At 42.1% G+C, this 22,521-nt stretch overlaps 1 protein-coding gene across 4 annotated transcripts in view; it reads left to right on the forward strand.

The window, feature by feature from the left end:
* Positions 1-22,521, forward strand: part of LOC139550616 (voltage-dependent R-type calcium channel subunit alpha-1E-like) — a 73,651-nt gene that overhangs the window by 2,672 nt on the left and 48,458 nt on the right. For 3 of the 4 annotated variants that reach the window (XM_071361614.1, XM_071361617.1, XM_071361615.1), the window contains exons 2-5: positions 234-711; positions 5,964-6,226; positions 8,028-8,134; positions 14,129-14,268. In XM_071361614.1, the coding sequence (XP_071217715.1) occupies positions 269-711; positions 5,964-6,226; positions 8,028-8,134; positions 14,129-14,268 (953 nt within the window). In that variant the 5' untranslated portion in view covers positions 234-268. Of the gene's footprint in view, positions 1-233; positions 712-5,239; positions 5,538-5,963; positions 6,227-8,027; positions 8,135-14,128; positions 14,269-22,521 lie in introns of those variants that run through there. The other variant, XM_071361616.1, reaches the window with a different exon arrangement.

A 22,521-nucleotide genomic window follows, 5' to 3' on the forward strand; every position in this document is an offset into this window, starting at 1 on the left:
AGAAACAGCGGCACTGGCTGCCCCACCACCATTGTTATTGTTTTTGTTGCTGAGCTGAGCAGCAGTACATATTGTGCTCTTCTATGGCGCGTGCAATGATGTCAGAGGGGAACAAATTGTGTTTGTTGTTTGCAATAACTTCTATGCTGTTGTAATCACAAATGGAAGTGGCTGTTTCACCATTAGCGATTTCAGATTGAATCTATTCTCTCTCTCTATTTATCTTTCCCTAGCACTATGTTGATCCCAGCAGCCCTCCTATCCAGAGATGCTCACCAGCTCAGACAAATCTCTATCTCTGATGCCCGACCACTGTGCCCCAGCGGGTTTGGTTTCCGGGCCCAAAGGCAGCACATCCAGTAGGGGGATGCACGGCACTCGCTCCTCCCTCTCTCTCCCTGAGCCCGAGCCATGGCGCCGGACCCCCAGCCCAGGCACCACCCGTCAAGGGGGCCTTGTCCAGGAGTCCCGCTCCTGCTCCTTGCAGGTTCCCCACTCCGGCCTGGAGACCCTGGATCTACCCCCGCGTGCGGCCAGCTTCGACGTCCCTTACAGGGTGGAAGAGGCAGGGTCGGACACAGGCTCAGGGTCTGTGAGTCCCTGTAGTATGCAGAGGAGACGAGGTGGCATCGTGGATCAGAGGGATGTGATCAGGGCCCACGAGTCGCACAAGATGCAGAGCACACCACAGGCCCGCAGGAAAGACTGGGAGTAAGTACACAGGATGGAGGGGGGAGGGGTTCTCTCTTCACATCTCTGTCCTGCGTCAAGATGATAAGAAGCAGGGGGAAAGAAATGTACAGAATGTATCCAGGAATAGAATGTATACAATAATTTATAGGAATGCACAGAATAATCAGCCTACACTATGTTGGTTGAAGTGTGGCAGATTCTCATGTTATGCTGTGATAACAAGACAGAATTGGCAAAGTGGTCAATGGTCAATGTGCTCACCTCATCTGGCTGCAAGTTTATTGGACTGTACAGTGTCCCTTCAGACGTTACAGTGCCCTGTCTGACTGGCTGTACAAATCTCTAGGTTGAATCTGATGCTGTGTTACAATATTATTGGTGGTTGGGTTCTATCTACTGTATGCATTGCTTGCTTGTGGAACTTTGAGCTCTGGAGCTCTGATTACCTCCTTAGCATCACTCAACTGTGGAGTGCCACTCCATCACGGTAACCCCACCCCCTCTCTCCCCCCACATATCTTCTTGATCATAAGCACATGTTGTAATTCTCTCTTTGTCTCTCTCTCTCTAATGCTTTCTCTCTCTCTCATGCTTCCTCTCTCACAATTTCTCTCATTCTCTCTCATTCTCTCTTTTCCACGCTCCCTCTCTCACTCTGTCATACACACTTACGTAATTACTCTTTTGTATCCCTACTACACTCGCACACTCTCTCTCGCTTCGCATCCCCCCACCGCCCCCTCACTCATTCATCATATACAGCCAAACATAATTGGGAGACTTGTTGTTTCTGGTTGCAACCCAATGTTCCAATGTGCAACATTCAACGCAATGGGTCAACTCAGTCTTGCATTATGGTATCTATCAGGTTTGGAATCATTTAAAAAAATCAGTCTGGGAATCACTGGGAATTCACCTCAACAACAGTTTTTACATGTTAAAATTATATTCACTTTTGAACTCATACAGTTACTCCCACGCATTCCCCCTTAATCCCACCTCAAGTGTTTGTGCAGTAGAATGTCTGTCAGAAAGGCCAGACATTAGGGTTTATCTTAGTGTAGTGTGCATATCTGACCATTAGAGGATGCCACAGAATCAAACAAAGCATACCGTGGAAAATCAAATAGATAGTGGCGATGATAATGGAAAGAGAAGTTCTTGTTCTTCCCAGATGTGCATAAAAGAGTTTGGGTATTTGCTAAATATGAATGGTGGCTGTTGTAAATATTCACAATTAACATCCAAAGAGCAGTAGAGATGATTAGGCTATACAAGTAGTGTATGACTGTTTTCAATAAACTTTGAAGTAATTCAAAGTATCTTACAAAAGGCAACAAATAACTTTTAATGAAATACGAGTGTGTGTCTGAAGATGACACATTTTTGAAGTGACATCTATTATCTATACTGTACAGGATAAGGATTTACTGTAGGAGACATAAGCAACATTTTACCATTATCAGAATGCAACGTTGATTGAGAGGATGGGGTGTGGTGTACAGTTAGGTTATTAATAATATGTCTGTTTATATAAGCTTCAGTTATTGGTAGGACCAGATCGACATAACTCAGGAATAGAGAGTGTCTGTTGCTAGGTAACGGAGATAAAGAAAAACGCTAAAGCCACTCCAATCAGCGTTGGTCGGGGTGAAATCCTCTGTCGACAATTACATAAACGCTCTTCTGAGTTCTGCCGATAAGTACACCCATTAATGTTTTAACTCGTGGTGCATGTCAGCTGCATACATTTCTCCCCCTTCCAAAGGAATATGTTTCAAAAGGACTGTGCTTATTTATTAAAATGTCCTCCTCCTGAGTGTTGTGAAGAGATAAATACATCATGAGTTTTTCCTCCTTGTCTAGAGACACAAGAGATGGCACCGGAAATGCTCTTCTCCTCTTTGTATCTCCAATACAGAAAGTCCTTCTGAAACACATAATAGTGGAGATGTAGTGCAGATTTGGACCACACATACTATATCCCGTTACCCCACCAGTACAGACTGTAGGTCATTCTGTTGTTCCTGATGATGTCAACCATGCTAACCCTTCTGATGCTTTGTATTACGAAGTGACATCTGAAGGCATGAGGATGAGGATGATGATGATGAGCTGAACTAATGATGAACGCATGATTAAGCTATCAATACTGGGTAGTAATCACTTCCAAGTGGACTCAATTTGGAAACAAACTATGTGAATCAATGTGTTTCTTTGTGCAACTTTGATGGTTAGATATTGGAATAGGAATGTTGTTGAATTCAACCGTATATATCCTATTAAATTACCAGATGGGCTATTTCATAAACCTTCAAAGTTCCAGAATGGGCTGAAAATGGCAGCTATATTGGTCAGGGAGAAATCCAAACCAATCTAATTGGAATGAATGGCAGTAGAGGTATAATCCTTATTTTACTTATGCAGGAAAATACAAGTAAGATGTGATATATATCAGACATTGTCTAATATAATTATTGCCAACCTAAAATATTGTTATATAATTATAAATACAGTTGATATGGCTTTATTAAAATGTTCTGTAAAATTGCCTCTAAAATATTTGTAAACAGACCATAATTGTCTTAATGTTTGTTTTCTTGGAAAAATGTGAGTGCTATTATATGATACAATATCAGTACTTGTTGCGTTTACAACTTGTCTAAGTTCTATCATCAGCTGATTTCAGCCAGTGTCTGGCTGTGGATTGACTGCATTGTTTGAATGGAATGTTGGCATATTGGCAGTTACTTAAAACATTTATGGAATCATTCCTCTAAGACTGTCTGGCTAGCTAGCTAACAAACATACAGTGCAGATACATTCATCTAATTCATTACTTTGCACAATAATCTTATCACAGCACTGGCAAACCATGGTTTACCAACTCCCTGACCAAAATGGCTGACCTTTAGCCCATCATAAGAAGGTTAATGTCCATTCTAGTATTCTAATTCTATGCTTTCAACATATGAGCAGCGCTCATAGTCATTCATTTAACTTATTTTACCAGAGTGAAATATTATTTGAAGGCGATATTGGCCCCTCCGTTTATCTAGAGGGACTGAAACCTTGACATGGTTTGCCAGAAACTGAGTTGCCCTGGGGGAGAACCCGATTTCTGTAGGAAGTGGTTGCTCTATTGTGCAACATGGCTTTTGTTGGCTAAATGAAAAGAACATAGCAGAATTTCAAGAGAGCTGTGTCGCTATGGAAACAACTGCGAAGAGAGAGAAAAACGAATTTCATGTTCATAGAAATTGACAAATATTTTAGGCCCACCTCTTAGGGTCTTTTCTGGTGCTTTATGTAATGGATGTTTAAGCAAAAATGTCTACATATGACTTTATGTACTGTAGTACTATTGTCTCTCTCTTTCTATTTTCTATTTCTCTGTTTCTCTCTCACTCCCCCACTCCCCCCCCCCTCCTTCTAAAGTATCTACACATATACCCATAGGGATAGAGGGAGGGATGGGGGGATGGGATGGGGGGTTGGGATGAAGTGGTGGTCATTTTTAAGACCCATTACCACATCTCGAAGAACAGCGGCAGATGGAATGAGAGAGCCCCGTGTTGCCAAATTAGGTCTCCATCACACTCTGAATTAGTGTGAAAGACCCTGCTTTCTTCTCCTCTGTCTCCCACATAAAGGGGGGCAGCTCCTCAAGATCTATTTCATGATCTATTTTTATTTCAGACATTATATTCCAATATTAGCACAATGACCTGGATTGGTTAAATGTTTTTAATATTAGCCTACAAGTCTGTCTTCATTAATAAACATACTGTATCTCAATGCTCTCACTGTGTAGCTTAAAGCTAATATGTATAATTTAAGGTGTACACATGGAAATCAGTTCATAACACCAGAGGAAACTTAAATTGACCAATAAGTTATTATCACACTTCTTTGTGTGATAAGGTTTACCTTTCAATTGGGGAGGCTTTCAGCAGTTTTCTTGGTTCCAATAAGTTCTCTTTGTCTCAAGTCTTTGTTTTAGTGTTATGATGGTGGCTCTACAGAAACACAGTCTAGTGGTACCAATGACACAGGTCATGCTTTGCAAAACATGTTTGTTTAAATGCATTGCAGGGAAAGGGGCCTATTTGTGTGGGTAGATTGTTTGTCACCTTATTTTCTAGCTGTATTTTACTATAACATAATGCTAACACTTAGGATCACTAATGTGTTCCTTTACTTTCAAAGGTGATTTTACCCCCCCCCCCCCCCCCCCCTCTAACCCCACCCCCTTAGGAATTCTGGTTATTGTTTTAAATGTAGAACTTACAAGGGCATGTGAATGGTGTGGATAATGGAGATAGAATGCATAGATAGTTTCCATATGTATTTTTGGAAACTGACAATTTTGACAAAATGTCAGTGTTCAACACTGAAATATATATTGCCATGGAAACGGAAATATGATTTTTCTATCTCATGACAATTCTCATTCAGATGTACAGTATGTTGAACATTGCCATAGGCTACTGAAAGACGTGGGAGGGGTTGCGCAAGTGTGCGGGAGCTTGCGCTCACTCTCCTTCGTGGTCATTTGGAGGCAGGTAAACACATTGAAAGATAATCGTTCGCGGATCAAAGCAGTATTCTAGCGCCAAATGTTTCTCTCTGCAGAAACAATTACATGTATCATTGTTAAACGGATAAAAGATTTCGAAAATGTTTTAGACGATACAAATTGGTCGTTTCGGAAAGTTACCAAGATCTATTTTGACTGGATGAGAGGAGATGCGTAAAGTTTTTGGAGACGAGGATACATGTCCCGTGGACTCCATTGTCTAACGAAGATCAACTGGGTTTAGGCTAAATATGCATTCTATAGTGTACGTTACTGAATTTATATGTTTTAGAAAGTTTTAAGTGAAAAGTCGGTGAATGTTGTTCCCGTTCCGAGTTTATCCAGTGATGCGTTTATGTTGAAACTTGCCTGGAGCGTGACTGACCATCATCGTTCACTCGCCTGGACAGATGGGGTGATCTAGATGGACATATTTTACAATCCGTGTAATCGAATCGTTATACATTATTAGTATGAAAACTCAACAGGAAATGTACATTTTGTCGTTCACTTCAGCATGGAATGACATTGCATGTAACTTTTGTTTGGGGGGGGGGGGGCTCTTTGCGCCTCATCAGGTCGGCTGTCAATGGATATTTTATTACTCTACCTACACATTTGCTTTTTAATTTGTTTTGATATCCAAGGCAACAGCATATAGCAAGTTTTATCCTCGTTTTTCCCTCCATAGAATGGCTCGGTTTGGAGATGAGGTTCAGATGACGATGGATTCCCGAGACTCCGGGGACCCGGAGCGCGGGGAGGACGGCGGGGACACGGCTTCAGGTACAGGGTCAGGGACGCTAAAACAAACCAAAGCGGCGAGGGCGCGCACCATGGCTCTCTACAACCCTATACCCCACCGGCAGAACTGCCTCACTGTCAACAGGTCGCTCTTCATATTCGCCGAGGACAATTTAATTCGGAAAACCGCCAAGAGGATCATAGAATGGCCATATCCTTCCTTATACTATACATACTCAGTTATGCCTACCTGAATATCACAGCACTCAAGATGTGTTTTGTGTTGTCCGTCCGTTGTCAAAAAGTATTGCTAACTGCTAATTCGACTGTGGTGCATATCAGCACAATGGACAGCGCCCATACTTATCTATATTATAATGGCTGTCCTCAGTCGTCACTTTTAATTGAGTTCTTTAGATTTGATTGGACTGTTATAGTAGGCCGTCAGTTTGTTGTTCTTTTTTATTTTCTTCATTTTTTTGAGGTACATTTGTGTATTAGTCTGTCTATTAGTCAGAAATACACATGTTTTTGTTGTTGCCTTTTTCTATGCTAAATCTATCAATATCCACAAAGACCACAGAGAGCTCAGTTTTGTCATGCTTATACTTACGGTATAATGCTTATACTAATACGTTATTATGCTTTACAGATAATGCATTGATTCCATAATGCAATACACTGCTCTTTTGAGATGTATCATCATACTCATACATTGTGCCACTCTACTGCTTCCTGTTATTTAACCACCATCCCAGTTGTTGTGTGGGTGTACAACCAGAGTGGTCAAGACAAGCTGAACACAGATGGTTGGAGGTATTTTTTGTATATTTTATAAATATTTGTTTTTTTTACCTTTATTTTGACAGGGAGTCATGCTGAGTGTGAGTGTGAGACTTTCAGTTTTCAGGACCAGATAGTCTTTTGTTTTCTGCACTTGATTGAGCTTGTGTGAGGCAATGGAATAGAAAGTCCCAAAAGTGCAAGTCCCGCCCACCTGGCACTTCCAGGCAGGTTCAATCAAATTTATTTTAAAGAAAACAATACTTTTTGAACCCATGTCTAGTTGTTGGTGGTGAATATTCATTCAAGTGGCTGTGAATGACTAATGGAAGTCAAGGCTCTGGAGAGTATTATTTTGTTGAGGAGTATTATTTTGTTGTGGAGTATTATTTTCTTATTTAGATTGGCTATTTTTAACTAGTTTGAGTCGTGCCGACATGATGTAGACTCATCAATGTGATTCACAGTAGCTCCCAGAGGCCCCCGCCACAGCCCTCCTCAGTGAGTTAATGACACCATTTTCACTCAAGGCTAGAAATTAATAATGAAGGAGAAAGTGTCTCATGTGGCGCCTCTTACGATAGCCAAGTCAAACATAGTCTCTCATACACACACGGCTACACACACACACACACACACACACACACACACACACACACACACACACACACACACACACACACACACACACACACACACACACACACACACACACACACACACACACACACACACACACACACACACACACATTAACAGAGTGATGCAGCAGCAAAGCTGTGGGTATCACAGTTTACATACAACAGGTCCCTCGAAGTGTTGCCCTGTGGGAAAGAGGCTCTCAGGCCAAAGTGACTTTTGAACACACTCAGATAAATGTTACTGTAAAAGGTTGTTGCCATGGATACTACATTAGCTCTGACTGCTTTGATGCCAGTCTCTATTTGAACCATTCCATTGTCCATCCATCCGTCATCTGATAATCCATCCATACAATTCTAATTTAACTGTAACTACCAACATCCACAGCCATTCTGTATAACCTGAGTATAGCAAACATTAGGGACACCTTCCTAATATTGAGTTGCAATGTTTTGTATACTCAGTGTATATATAATAGTTTCCATTCCAATATAATTAGCATTGTCATTATCATTGGTTTGTCACGATTGTCTTGAACTGTATATAATCATGTAAAAAAGCCCTGTCCTTAACCTTGTGGCCCTTACACCGTTTGAGTGGGTGATCCTGGCGACCATCACGGCCAACTGCATCGTCCTGGCCCTGGAGCAACATCTTCCTGGGGAGGACAAGACCCCCATGGCCAAAAGACTGGTGAGACTAGGCCTTGATCGGTTAATATTAGGCATTTAGGCTGCATCTCAAATGGGACCCTATTCACTATATAGTGTTGTAACTTAAATGGGTTACAGCGTTTACAGTTTATTCATAGCCAGACAGAATTATTTATTATTACAGTTTACAAGTGAGGTCTATGTATTTTATTGCAACACATATGACAGAACTATTTACACCTTTCTGTTGTATTGGTTGAAAACTGCAAGTACCATAATGTCTTGAGGCAGTAAGTGAGAACAAGATGTTTTGTACAGTCTAAAGTGGTAAAATGTAACGTGAACGATTCAATTCACTCAAAGAACCTTTCATTGCATAACTAAAAAGTTACAGTTGAAGTTGCAAGTTTACATACACTTATGTTGGAGTCATTATTGTTTTTCAACCACTCCACAAATGTATTGTTAACAAACTATAGTTTTGACAAGTCAGTTAGGACAACTACTTTGTGCATGTCACAAGTCATTTTTCCAACAATTGTTTACAGACAGATTATTTCACTTATAATTCACTGTATCACAATTCCAGTGGGTCAGTTTACATACACTAAGTTGTCTGTGCCTTTAAACAGCTTGGAAAATTCCAGAAAATGATGTCATGGCTTTAGAAGCTTCTGATAGGCTAATTGACATAATTTGAGTCAATTAGAGGTGTACCTGTGGATGTATTTCAAGGCCTACCTTCAAACTCAGTGCCTCTTTGCTTGACTACAAAAAAAATTGTAGACCTCCACAAGTCTGGTTCATCCTTGTTAGCAATTTCCAAATGCCTGAAGGTACCACGTTCATCTGTACAAACAATAGTACGCAAGTATAAACACCATGGGACCACGCAGCCGCCATACTGCTCAGGAAGGAGACGCGTTCTGTCTCCTAGAGCTGAACGTACTTTGGTGAGAAAAGTGCAAATCAATCCCAGAACAACAGCAAAGGACCTTGTGAAGATGCTGGAGGAAACGGGTACAAAAGTATCTATATCCACAGTAAAACGAGTCCTATATCGGCATAACCTGAAAGGCCGCTCAGCAAGGAAGAAGCCACTGCTCCAAAACCCCCATAAAAAAAGCCAGACTACGGTTTGCAGCTGCACATGGGGACAAAGATCGTACTTTTTGGATAAATGTCCTCTGGTCTGATGAAACAAAAATTGAACTCTTTGGCCATAATGACCATCGTTATGTTTGGAGGAAAAAGGGGGAGGCTTGCAAGCCGAAGAACACCATCCCAACCGTGATGCACGGGGGTGGCAGCATCATGTTGTGGGGGTGCTTTACTGCTGGAGGGACTGGTGCACTTCACAAAATAGATAGCATCGGGGAAATTATGTGGATATATTGAAGCAACATTTCAAGACATCAGTCAGGAAGTTAAAGCTTGGTCGCAAATAGGTCTTCCAAATGGACAATGACCCCAAGCATACAGTCGTGTCCAAAAGTTTTGAGAATGACACAAATATTAATTTTCACAAAGTCTGCTGCCTCAGTTTGTATGGTGGCAATTTGCCTATACTCCAGAATGGTAAGAGGAGTGATCAGATGAATTGCATATAATTGCAAAGTCCCTATTTGCCATGCAAATGAACTGAATCCCGAAAAAACATTTCCACTGCATTTCAGCCCTGCCACAAAAGGACCAGCTGACATCATGCCAGTGATTCTCTCGTTAACACAGGCGTGAGTGTTGACGAGGACAAGGCTGGAGATCACTCTGTCATGCTGATTAAGTTCGAATAACAGACTGGAAGCTTCAAAAGGAGGGTGGTGCTTGGAATCATTGTTCTTCCTCTGTCAGCCATGGTTACCTGCAAGGAAACACGTGCCGTCATCATTGCTTTGCACAAAAAGGGCTTCACAGGCACTGATATTGCTGCCAGTAAGATTGCACCTAAATTAGCCATTTATCGGATCATCAAGAACTTCAAGGAGAGCGGTTCAATTGTTGTGAAGAAGGCTTCAGGGCGCCCAAGAAAGTCCAGCAAGCGCCAGGACCGTATCCTAAAGTTGATTCAGCTGCGGGATCGGGGCACCACCAGTACAGAGCTTGCTCAGGAATGGCAGCAAGCAGGTGTGAGTGCATCTGCACGCACAGTGAGGCGAAGACTTTTGGAGGATAGCCTGGTGTCGAGAAGGGCAGCAAAGAAACCACTTCTCTCCAGGAAAAACATTGGGGACAGACTGATATTCTGCAAAAGGTACAGGGATTGGACTGCTGAGGACTGGGTTTCTCTGATGAATCCCCTTTCCGATTGTTTGGGGCATCCGGAAAAAAGCTTGTCCGGAGAAGACAAGGTGAGCGCTACCATCTGTCCTGTGTCATGCCAACAGTAAAGCATCCTGAGACCATTCATGTGTAGGGTTGCTTCTCAGCCAAGGGAGTGGGCTTACTCACAATTTTGCCTAAGAACACAGCCATGAATAAAGAATGGTACCAACACATCCTCCGAGAGCAACTTCTCCCAACCATCCAGGAACAGTTTGCTGACGAACAATGCCTTTTCCAGCATGATGGAGCACCTTGCCATAAGGAAAAAGTGCTAACTAAGTGGCTCGGGGAACAAAACATTGATATTTTGGGTCCATGGCCAGGAAACTCCCCAGACCTTAATCCCATTGAGAACTTCTGGTCAATCCTCAAGAGGCGGGTGGACAAACAAAAACCCACAAATTCTGACAAACTTCAAGCATTGATTATGCAAGAATGGGCTGCCATCAGTCAGGATGTGGCCCAGAAGTTAATTGACAGCATGCCAGGGCGGATTGCAGAGGTCAACACTGCAAATATTGACTCTTTGCATCAACATCATGTAATTGTCAATAAAAGCCTTTGACACTTATGAAATGCTTGTAATTATACATCAGTATTCCATAGTAACATCTGACAAAAATATCTAAAGACACTGAAGCAGCAAACTTTGTGAAAATCAATGTTTGTGTCATTCTCAAAACTTTTGGCAACGACTGTACTTCCAAAGTTGTGGCAAAATGGCATAAGGATAACAGAGTCAAGGTATTAGAGTGGCCATCACAAAGCCCTGACCTCAATCCTATAGAAAATGTGTGGGAAGAACTGAAAAGGCGTGTGCGAGCAAGGAGGCCTACAAACCTGACTCAGTTACACCAGCTCTGTCAGGAGGAATGGGCCAAAATTCACCCAACTTATTGTGGGAAGCTTGTAGAAGGCTACCCGAAATGTTTGACCCAAGTTAAACAATTTAAAGGCAGTGCTACCAAATACTAATTGAGTGTATGTAAACATCTGACCCACTGGGAATGTGATGAAAGAAATTAAAGCTGAAATTAATCATTCTCTACTATTATTCTGACATTTCACATTCTTAAAATAAAGTGGTGATCCTAACTGACCTAAGACAGGGAATTTTTACTCTGATTAAATGTCAGGAATTGTGAAAAACGGAGTTTAAATGTACTTGGCTAAGGTGTATGTAAATTTCCGACTTCAACTGTAAGTAGTGCACTATTTTGGGAATAGGGTGCCATTTGGGATGCACATTACTCTACAGTAAACAATATACCTTGCAGCCTATTTCCAGTTTAACAAGTCTAATTGCCATTCGGACCTATGGTTTCTGGGTTTTTTAGGTTTACATTTTTTTAAATGTTGGCTGTGATATGCCACGTTCACGTGCTATCAGAAACTCGGAAACTAACTTACAGTTTTTTTTAATGGCTTTGGTACATTTTCACAACTCTTAGGACAAAAACTCCAAACTAGTCACACAGCTAGTCTTTCACTCAAACCTGTCATTTTTGTTTAACCAGGCAAGTCAGTTAAGAACAAATTCTTATTTACAATGACAGCCTACCCCGGCCGAACCCGGACGACACTGGGCCAATTGTGCACCGCCCTATGGGAATCCTAATCACGGCCAGATGTGATACAGCCTGGATTCAAAACCAGGGACTGTGGTGACGCCTCTTGCGCTAAGATGCAGTGCCTTAGACCGCTGTGCCACTCGGGATCCTTTTAGATTGTAAAAATCTCTCACCACACAACCACTGATTGAAAATATCTTTAATGTGAAATGTAATGAGAACATTTGTTTAATCACCAAAACACAACATAATGGTCTTTTACATTTAGTACTTTTAACTACAAGTTAATCCAATAGCAAACAATGCAAGATATATGTTTCAAATCACCCTTAGAAGTATACATTACAGTAGATTACACAGATTTTACATTAGGCAATACACTTACATTAGCCAACAAAATTGACAGAAAATTGGCCGATGAGGTTCCACCCACGGCGCCGAGTTTTGGCCAGGTTGAAGCCCGCTTCATCAACAAAGATTTACTCGTGATGGTTCACAGCAGGATCAAGCACCAACACCCTCGAAAAATATATTTTGGTGAGTTATTTTTACAGAATAGTTCCAATATGGTATTGTGAAGTAGCATGTGCATCAAATAGTAACAGTAATACAGTATATAGAGCTGTACCAGAACATACTCAGCCTGCAGTTGTTTCACCCGGTCGTTGTTTCTCTCGAAAGGCACCAGGTAAATATGTTTCGTAGATACCTGGTGCCTCTTCTAAAGGCAGGTGATTGTTGGTAGGCTGTTGGATGCCACATTGGCAAAGGTGTCATCGTTCTCCTCAATGTTCTGCTTTATTTCGGACAGCAGTAAGTCATTCCTGGCACTCACCATTTCCACCACTGCCCACTCCTGCTGGTCGGTCAGCACACTGCCACGGCCACCACCACCGTGAGGGTAGAACAGAGTATACTGTCAACAGATCATACCTTAAGAATACTAACATGTTTTGGTAATTTACATGCATTACTATATGTCATTTACTATACATGTAATGGTAAAGCATAGTGCATATCCTGCAGACTTACCAGTTTTCTTGGCGAAATGTTCTCTTGATCGAATTGACAGTTGATCTTTTCAGATTGAGGTGAACTAATCTGGCAGCCTCTGTTTACCACATCGTCAACGATGATGGCCATGACTTCATTAGACACAGCAGTTCCCTGCCGTCTGCCTCCCTCTCTCTGATGTCCACCTCTTTGATGTGGCCCATGCCCACCTCTCTGACGGGCCCCTTGTCCATGAGCTCTTTGATTTCTTCCTCCCCCTTTCGGTCTATCCTGCTCTATGTTTACACACACCCTTTTACATGGTGACCAAGGTGGTTATCACTATGTTAAATCAATTAACAATAACGAGTAGTCATTGTGTGTGGTTATCATGTATCATACATGAAATTTAGATGTTTCTACTTTACAGACAAACACATATTATTTCTGTAGTTCTCAAAATCCATATATAGTAGACAAACCAGTTTAAAATCTATAGCTTTACCAAACGGTTAAATGATTAACCATTAACCACAGTTGGATTAAGTGATGGTCAAATGTATTTTAACAATTGAGAAGAGAATCATATGAAAAGTATTGTGAGCATTGCATTGTGAAAGGCAATTACTTTATATGAAAGGTATTTCTAGATGAAACACTGTAACGCTCGTCTAAGGGAGGAGACCAAAACGCAGTGTGGTAAGTGTTCATTTTAAATTGTATAAATAAACTGAACACTGAAACAACAACAAAAAAAACAAAGAGAGTGAACGAAAACGAAACAGTTCTGTTAGGTGAAGACACAAAACAGAAAACAACTACCCACAACACACAGGTGGGAAAAGGCTACCTAAGTATGGTTCTCAATCAGAGACAACGATAGACAGCTGCCTCTGATTGAGAACCACACCCGGCCAAACACATAGAAATAGAAAACATAGAATGAAAACATAGAATGCCCACCCCAACTCACGCCCTGACCAACCAAAATAGAGACATAAAAAGGATCTCTAAGGTCAGGGCGTGACAGTATTAAACTACACATTCTCATGGGTGCATACCTTCACAAACATACCTGTGTAAATGTACAATATGGTTTGTGTCCCTCTGATGTTCTAATGCATCCATACTGTATCTTCCCCCTACAGGAGTGTACTGAGCCTTACTTCATTGGGATCTTCTGTTTTGAGTTTGGCATCAAGCTTGTGGCCCTGGGCTTTGTGTTCCATAAAGGCTCCTACCTGAGGAATGGATGGAATATCATGGACTTCATCGTGGTGGTCAGCGGGTGAGTTACAACTAGTGAAATATGGATTGCTATGCATTTATGTGGGACATTTGGACTAGAAGCTCTGGCACACTTACGATGGACAAATATCACTTGTTTATTTTGTGCCAATGTGTTGGCATCAAGGCCTTAGTCAGAACATTTTCTTGAAGCTCAGCTGGTGAGGGACAGCACGGGCCTCTTATCTCTCCTCTCCGTGACCTCCAAACCTGTGGCCATGTGTCCACAGTGGTTTTCCTTGTGGACTCTTTTGCAAACACATCCATATGGATCTTGTCTTCTGCAGTTAGGCAGTTACTATTAATGATTGGTTAGATAGCTGTTCATCATTACAAAAAGGTGCTTATGCATAACAAGGTGAAGTGTGTGCTTCCCCTGCACAGTGTGGCTATGCAGCCAGCAGATAGGTGGGTGGATAAGTGGATTGGCTGTCGTGTCGAAAACCTGTTTAGTTTTGCACCCCAGGGCCTCTGTGAATTACATGTAAATGTAGTGAGAAAGAGAGAGAGAGAGCATAGAGAGAGAGAGAGATTGGGTTCATTTCTGCTTTATGTTTATCTAACACTTTACTTCTTCATAATGCTCGAAGTCAACATTTTTGGCATCCATATTTGGTATTTTCTGTTGTATGTAGGGAAGCAGCATACAGTATACAGGGAAGATGGCTGCTGGCATGTTGACATCACAGCTCACCCCAACGCCCACGTCTCTCTCTCTCTCTCTCCACTTTCTCTCGCTGAATGCACTTACATAAAAGGACCTGCATCACGTTGACACACCGTTTAGGACAGACCCAAACTCAACAGCTGTTCTATCATCATTTAGTAGATACCCATCGCAAACTGTCTAAACAACATGGAAGAATCTGAAACAGAGCCTCTTGGTGCAAAATATTCCAGTTACTCAATCAGAATAATCAGTGGGGGGTCTCGGCAGGTCAGAGAGACCACTACATGTCTGTACTGTCTCTGGATTCAAGTGTTACGAGGACAGACAAACTGTCTGGCACGGTCACATACTGTATTTTATGGAGGGGTTCGTAAAGTGCATCCTTTTGTCTGAGCCAGTAATGAGTCAAAGAGAAAACATCCACGCTGTACTCTTATTGTATCATGAGTAGTCATCTGTGTGTGTCTGTGTGTGTATGAGAGAGAGAGTTTTTAATACGCTATGCTTGTGGGGGCCTCTAGCTCAGGTCAGGACCTGGGTGAATCAAAGCTGTTTCAGTTCCATGCGTCATCCCCTGACAAGTGTCACTATTTCAAATGAGAGATGTGTCATGCTTTTTCCTGCTACTCATTGCTACTCATGTTCAGTATATTGCATGCTGCGTACTGCATATTATTGTGAGCGATAACAGTGGTGGATAAAATACTTCATTGTTATACTTGAATAAAAGTAAAAATACCTTAATAGAAAAGTACTCAGGTACACGAGCAGTTAAGAGCAATGAGCCAGTAACTGAAAGGTTGGTGGTTTCAGCTCCTGAGCTGACTAAGTGAAAAATCTGTCGATGTGCCGTTGAGCAAGGCACTTAACCCTAATTGCTCCTGTAAATCGCTCTGGATTAGATCATCTGCTACAGTGCATTCAGAAAGTATTCAGATCCCTTTCCTTTATCCACATGTTGTTACGTTACGGCCTTATTCTAAAATGGATTCAATAAAAAACATCCTCATCAATCTACACACAACACCCCCTAATGACAAAGCGAAAACAGTTTTTAGGACATTTTTGCACATTTATATAAAATATACAAAATGAATACCTTATTTACATAAGTATTCAGACCCTTTGCTATGAGACTCGAAATTGAGCTCAGCCTGTTTCCATTGATCATCCTTGAAATGTTTCTACAACTTGATTGGAGTCCTCCTGTGTTAAATTCTGTTGATTGGACATGATTTGTAAAGGCACACACCTGTCTATATAAGGTCCCACAGTTGACAGTGCATGTCAGAGCAAAAACCAAGCCATGAGGTTGAAGGAATAATCTGTAGAGCTCCGAGACAGGATTTCTGCAGCATTTAAGGTCCTCAAGAACACAGTGGCCTTCAGCATTCTTAAATGGAAGAAGTTTGAAACCACCAAGTCTGTTGCTAGAGCTAGCTGCCCAGCTAAACTGAGCAATTGGGGGAGACGGGCCTTGGTAAGGGAGGTGACCAAGAACCCGATGGTCACTCTGACAGAGCTCCAGAGTTCTTCTGTGGAGATGGGAGAACCTGCCAGAAGGACAGCCATCTCTGTAGCACCTAAAGGTCTCAGACCATGAGAAACAAGATTATCTGGTCTGATGAAACCAAGATTGAACTCTTTGGCCTGAATGCCAAGCGTCACGTCTGGAGGAAACCTGGCACCATCCCTATGGTGAAGCAAGGTGGTGGCAGCATCATGCTGTGGGGATGTTTTTCAGCGGCAGGGACTGGGAGACTAGTCAGTATCGAGAGAAAGATGAACGGAGCAAAGTACAGAGAGATCCTTGATTAAAACCTGCTCCAGAGTGCTCAGGACCTCAGACTGGGGCTAAGGTTCACCTTCCAACAGGACAACGACCCTAAGCACACAGCCAAGACAACGCAGGAGTGGCTTCGGAACAAGTCTCTGAATGCCAGACCCCGGACTTGAACCAGATCGAACATCTCTGGAGAGACCTGAAAATAGGTGTGCGGCAACGCTCCCCATCCAACCTGACAGAGCTTGAGAGGATCTGTAGAGAAGAATGAGAGAAACTTCCCAAATACAGCTGTGCCAAGCTTGTAGAGTCATACCCAAGAAGACTCAAGGCTGTAATCGCTGCCAACGGTGCTTCAACAAAGTACTGAGTAAAGGGTCTGAATACTTATGTAAATGTGGTATTTCAGTTTGAGATTTTTTATAAATTTGCTAAAATTTCAAAAAAACAGTTTTTGCTTTGTCACTATGGGGTATTGTGTGTAGATTGATGAGAAACAATTAATTTAATCAATTTTGGAATAAGGCTGTAATGTAACAAAATGTGGAAAGGTCAAGCGGTCTGAATACTTTCCAAATGCACGCTAAATGACTAAAATATGAAAGTCACCCAGTAAAATACTACTTGAGTAAAAGTCTAAAATTATATGGTTTTAAATGTACTTAAGTACAGTGGTGGAAAAAGCACTCAATTGTCATACTTCACTAAAATTAAATACAGTTTGTTTACTGTGATATATGTATCTGGTCAAACACATATTTTTCCCAATAATTTTTCTCCAAAAGTTCCAAAAGAACTTATGTGACATACTTTCTGGTGGAAGGCATGTTCCCCCTCTCTCCCCCCCTCCCCTCCTCCCCTCCCCTCCGCCATCTAGGAAGTAAGTCAGACATAAGAGGAACAGCACACATGTCACGGCGGCAGGCGACTGGGAAATGAAACAAGGCCAGTGGGCCAGTAGCTGGCGGCTGTCATTCCGTCTGAAATTAATGAAATTGTTGGAACCTCATCTACAGGGACTCAGAGCTCAATTAAGAATTCTTCATTTTTATGGGGAGAGTGTGTAGAAACCCCCAGATTTGCTGGGATTCTGAACATGTTCAATTACAGTAACTCCCCCGGCAACAAGTTTGGTACCGGTGGATTGGATGTCGTTGATTAGCGTAGACTTGTATGCCAGGTGAATTGTATTGCATATGTCGGTACTCCAATTATGTATTAGTAGAACTGGATAGCTACAGTATATTATGCACTTATACAGTACTATGTATGTTTAGGAGTTTTCTGTTTCATGGATTTGAACATGCAACCCTTTAGTCACTCGTCCATGTCTCTCCATGTCTCTACCCTCTTTGCCACACTACATCCCATTGTACTACTCACCAATCAATGTAGTACTCATCAATCAATCAATCAATGGTGCATCATTGAGTCATGTTCTCGCGCTCTTTTGCTCCTGACCCCTCTCTCTCTACTGTATGTGTCAGACCAGCTCATTGTCCCTGCTCCCCTCACCCCTCTCTCTCTACTGTACAGTATGTGTCAGACCAGCTCATCGTCCCTGCTCCCCTCACCCCTCTCTCTCTACTGTACAGTATGTGTCAGACCAGCTCATCGTCCCTGCTCCCCTCACCCCTCTCTCTCTACTGTATGTGTCAGACCAGCTCATCGTCCCTGCTCCCCTCACCCCTCTCTCTCTACTGTATGTGTCAGACCAGCTCATCGTCCCTGCTCCCCTCACCCCTCTCTCTCTACTGTATGTGTCAGACCAGCTCATCGTCCCTGCTCCCCTCACCCCTCTCTCTCTACTGTATGTGTCAGACCAGCTCATCGTCCCTGCTCCCCTCACCCCTCTCTCTCTACTGTATGTGTCAGACCAGCTCATCGTCCCTGCTCCCCTCACCCCTCTCTCTCTACTGTATGTGTCAGACCAGCTCATCGTCCCTGCTCCCCTCACCCCCCAGCCCGGTCCTCCACCCTTTGCCCCCTGCCCCTTGTGCCCCTCTCTGCTGTCCCTGTTGGAGAGTGTGTGTGACACTTAGCTGTAATGCATAATATATTTGGGTGGGTGTTCTGAATGATTCATTAGCCATCTGGCACAGAGACAGCTACTCCATACTGTGTGTGTGTGTGTGTGTGTGTGTGTGTGTGTGTGTGTGTGTGTGTGTGTGTGTGTGTGTGTGTGTGTGTGTGTGTGTGTGTGTGTGTGTGTGTGTGTGTGTGTGTGTGTGTGTGTGTGTGTGTGTGTGTGTGTGTGTGTGTGTGTCATTTTCCTTCTCAGTCTGTATACAGAAATTGCTTTTTTTCTACAGCAGTTATCACCTAAATCAATCAATTAACAAGTTAATCACTCAACCAATCAATCGTGCATCATTCAGTCACATAATCCTATTGTGCCCTTGATAGTGAACTCAAGAAATGAATTGACATGTTATATTGCATTAGAAGTACTTGTACTCACCATGGGTGTCAACCTTGAGTTTTAAAAGAGAGAGTGTCTCATTTCCAATCATGTTTTGTCTAATTGAACTGTATAAACAATGGTTTATAGTCCCATGTGGGTAGTCGTTGTGAAAACACAGGCCCAGCTATTTATTCGGTGACTAATAATGGATAAATGCCGCCTGCTTTTCTAATCCCAAAGGAAGCACGTGGAATGTTTTATAAAACATTATGTTTATGACATCAAATGGAAGATAATGCACTTAAAACTAGTACTGGCATCTATAGGCGTACACACAGGACTCCTCTGTACGTCTTGTCATTCGCTGTAAGCAGTCTTCTTAAAATGGCAGCAACATGATGTTCAAATAGTTTATCTTTTTTTCCTTCTTATGTTTCCCTCCCTGTGTTCAGTGGTTGTTCTCTGTGTAGGTGGAGGTGTGTGGGAGAGGCCGGCAGGCCACATTCTGTTCATGTAATGAATTCAACCACTTAAAAGTCAGTTTCAGTACAATACAGTGTAACACTATGAGGCGACCGGGAAGGTAGAGCAGCCACTCAGTGTAACGTGAACAAACGACGACAAACCAACACAGAAACAGCATAAATCAATTCCAGAAATCTGGCCCTGCTATTCATATCTATCCATTACATTAACAACTACACTCTTAGAAAAAAAGGTGCTATCCAGAACCTTAAAGGGTTCTTCGGCAGTCCCCATAGAAGAACCCTTTGAAGAACCTTTTTGGTTCCAGGTAGAACCCTTTTGGGTTCCTTGTAGAACCCTTGTTCCTTGTAGAACCCTCTACATGGTATCCAAAAGGGTTCTACCTGGAACCAAAAATGGTTCTCCAATGGGGACAGCCGAATAACTTTTTTGGAACCCTTTGTTCTAAGAGTTCTAAGACATTTTCTCTAATAGCTAGTGTATTTCTCCAGTTCAGGTCATGGTGGATTTAGACTGTGTAGATGTGACAGACTGGTCTGCCAGTCTGTTTGTGCTATCATGTCAACTGGCACTCATTATCGTGTTTGGCTTGACAATGACAGCAATGAATCTGGGACCAGGCTTTTGGTCTTGTGGCTCTAAACGAAACTTGGACAAAACATTTTATGTAGGTTTTCCCTTGCATTGATTGTATTTTTAATGTTGTTCTGGTGATTTGTTTGGACAGAAGGGATTCAGCTGCATGAAACTAGTGATCTGTGGTCAAAAGAAATTCTCTGCCCAATCAGCCATGAAGGAGCAGCAGTGCTACAGCTTTTGTTCAATGTGTTTGATGGCTGTAGACTCCCACACCTCTCCACACTCTCTCTGCTCTCTCTCTCTCTGCTCTCTCTCTCTCTCTCTCTCTCTCTCTCTCTCTCTCTCTCTCTCTCTCTCTCTCTCTCTCTCTCTCTCTCTCTCTCTCTCTCTCTCTCTCTCTCTCTCTCTCTCTCTCTCTCTCTCTCTCTCTCTCTCTCTCTCTCTCTCTCTCTCTCTCTCTCTCTCTCTCTCTCTCTCTCTCGGTCTCTCTCTCTCTAGCACCTCTCTCTCTCTCTCTCTCTCTCTCTCTCTCTCTCTCTCTCTCTCTCTCTCTCTCTCTCTCTCTCTCTCTCCATCCCTCTCTCTATTGCGTGGGCTCACACTTGAGTTTCTGCCATGTGCTTCCCCCCCCCTCCTCAAACACACACCCCCTCCCCCACAATCCGCAGCACTTACTATCAGAAGTTAATCGATTAATCTATACATAGAATAGAATGAATACCTGTTCAAAGTCATATATGTATGGCGTTAGCAATGTAGTGTACAGTACAATGTACAGGAAGTACAGTTAATACAGAGACTGATTTGCCTTTCTTTACTTCCTGTTGGTTGCTGTAAATGTTTTCAATGTTTGTGTGCGTGGGTGGAGGGATGTCAATATGTATGTGGGTTGTTGAGGGATGTGAATAGGGTTATTCTATGTCATTTCAGCAAGCCACCATCTCAGATTGTTCTGAACTAATTTCTGTAGTTAGAAACAGATAAGATTATCATTCTTGAAACATTATTTTGGTGAAATTGTATTTGATCAAATTGATTGCACCCAAATTGGCTATTTTAATTTATAGGATTCATATAATCTTCAATAAATATAGTACCTAACATCCGATTTGGATCATATTTATTTTTAACAATGACTAAGACATGAGGAATCCAATAACATTTCAAAAGCCACCACGGCACCCCCCCACACAACCCACACCAATCCCACCCCAACAACCAGTGTACAGTATCAGTTCTCTATGTTTGAGAAGTAGTATAAAGATGTGGTTTGGAGTATGCTTTTTCATCCTTTGTAATGTATTTCCTGTGACTCTGGTGATGGTCCCTCCCCCCCAATGAATTTGCTTACATTATTTACCATAAATTAGTATGCAAGTACCAGGTTTTCCCAACTTGGTGCCGCTGTTCCTGCTACTGCCACCACACCCTTTTATCCATTTTGCTGGTCTCTTGTGTTTATTAAATAGATTGCAGCATTTCTTTGCATCTTTGAGCAGAAAATAGCTTTTGCTGATGATGAAAATACATTGTGTTGTCAATTGTGTGGTCAAGCCAGTCCTCCATGAAAGCAATTCAGTTTGTCCTTCTCTTAGCAACCTAATGCTTCAACACAACTATCCTTGAGTATTCCCAACTGGAGGCTCTCTGAGAGGGCTATCCATATGGTGCAATTCTCATATGAAGACTTTTCCTACAAGCCCAACATTTTGATGGACATATGGGCTAGTGACTAAATGTGACAACCCTAATAAAGTAATACAAATATTAACCATTGCATGGCAGTCGTATGTTTAGAAAACATCTTTATTATTAGAAAACATCTTATTGTTAAACCCAGCCCAATACCGTCACCCTTGCAAAACACTATACAGTATGTGTTTGGGACTTGTACCATTGAAAACCATTAGAGGACATAACGTTGAAACCATTAGAACTGCTGTAACCTAAAGGTTTGCTGTTCGTCAGGAAAGGTCTAACTAATCCATTTTTAAAGGGGACAAACCACACACAGAGGGACTGTTTCCTAGACACAAATTAAGAATAAGAGAAGGACATACTGAATTGCTTTCATGGAAGATTGGCTTGAATTGTGAGCATGACAGCACAATTTATTTCAATCATCAACAAAAGCTATTGGCTTTCTACCCAAATCCATACTGAATGATGGAAATATTCTGTTAAGCTGATAGTGTCGCTCTGAATGTGATAAGTTATCAGATGATGATAATTGTGGGTTAATTTGATTTCCTCAACGTAGACCGCTTCTGTCACTCAAAGTTCCTTATCCATGAACCACACTACCTATTAACCATTTATTCCATTGGAAAAC

Source organism: Salvelinus alpinus, chromosome 23 (assembly GCF_045679555.1).
Source record: "Salvelinus alpinus chromosome 23, SLU_Salpinus.1, whole genome shotgun sequence".
Classification (NCBI taxonomy): domain Eukaryota; kingdom Metazoa; phylum Chordata; class Actinopteri; order Salmoniformes; family Salmonidae; genus Salvelinus; species Salvelinus alpinus.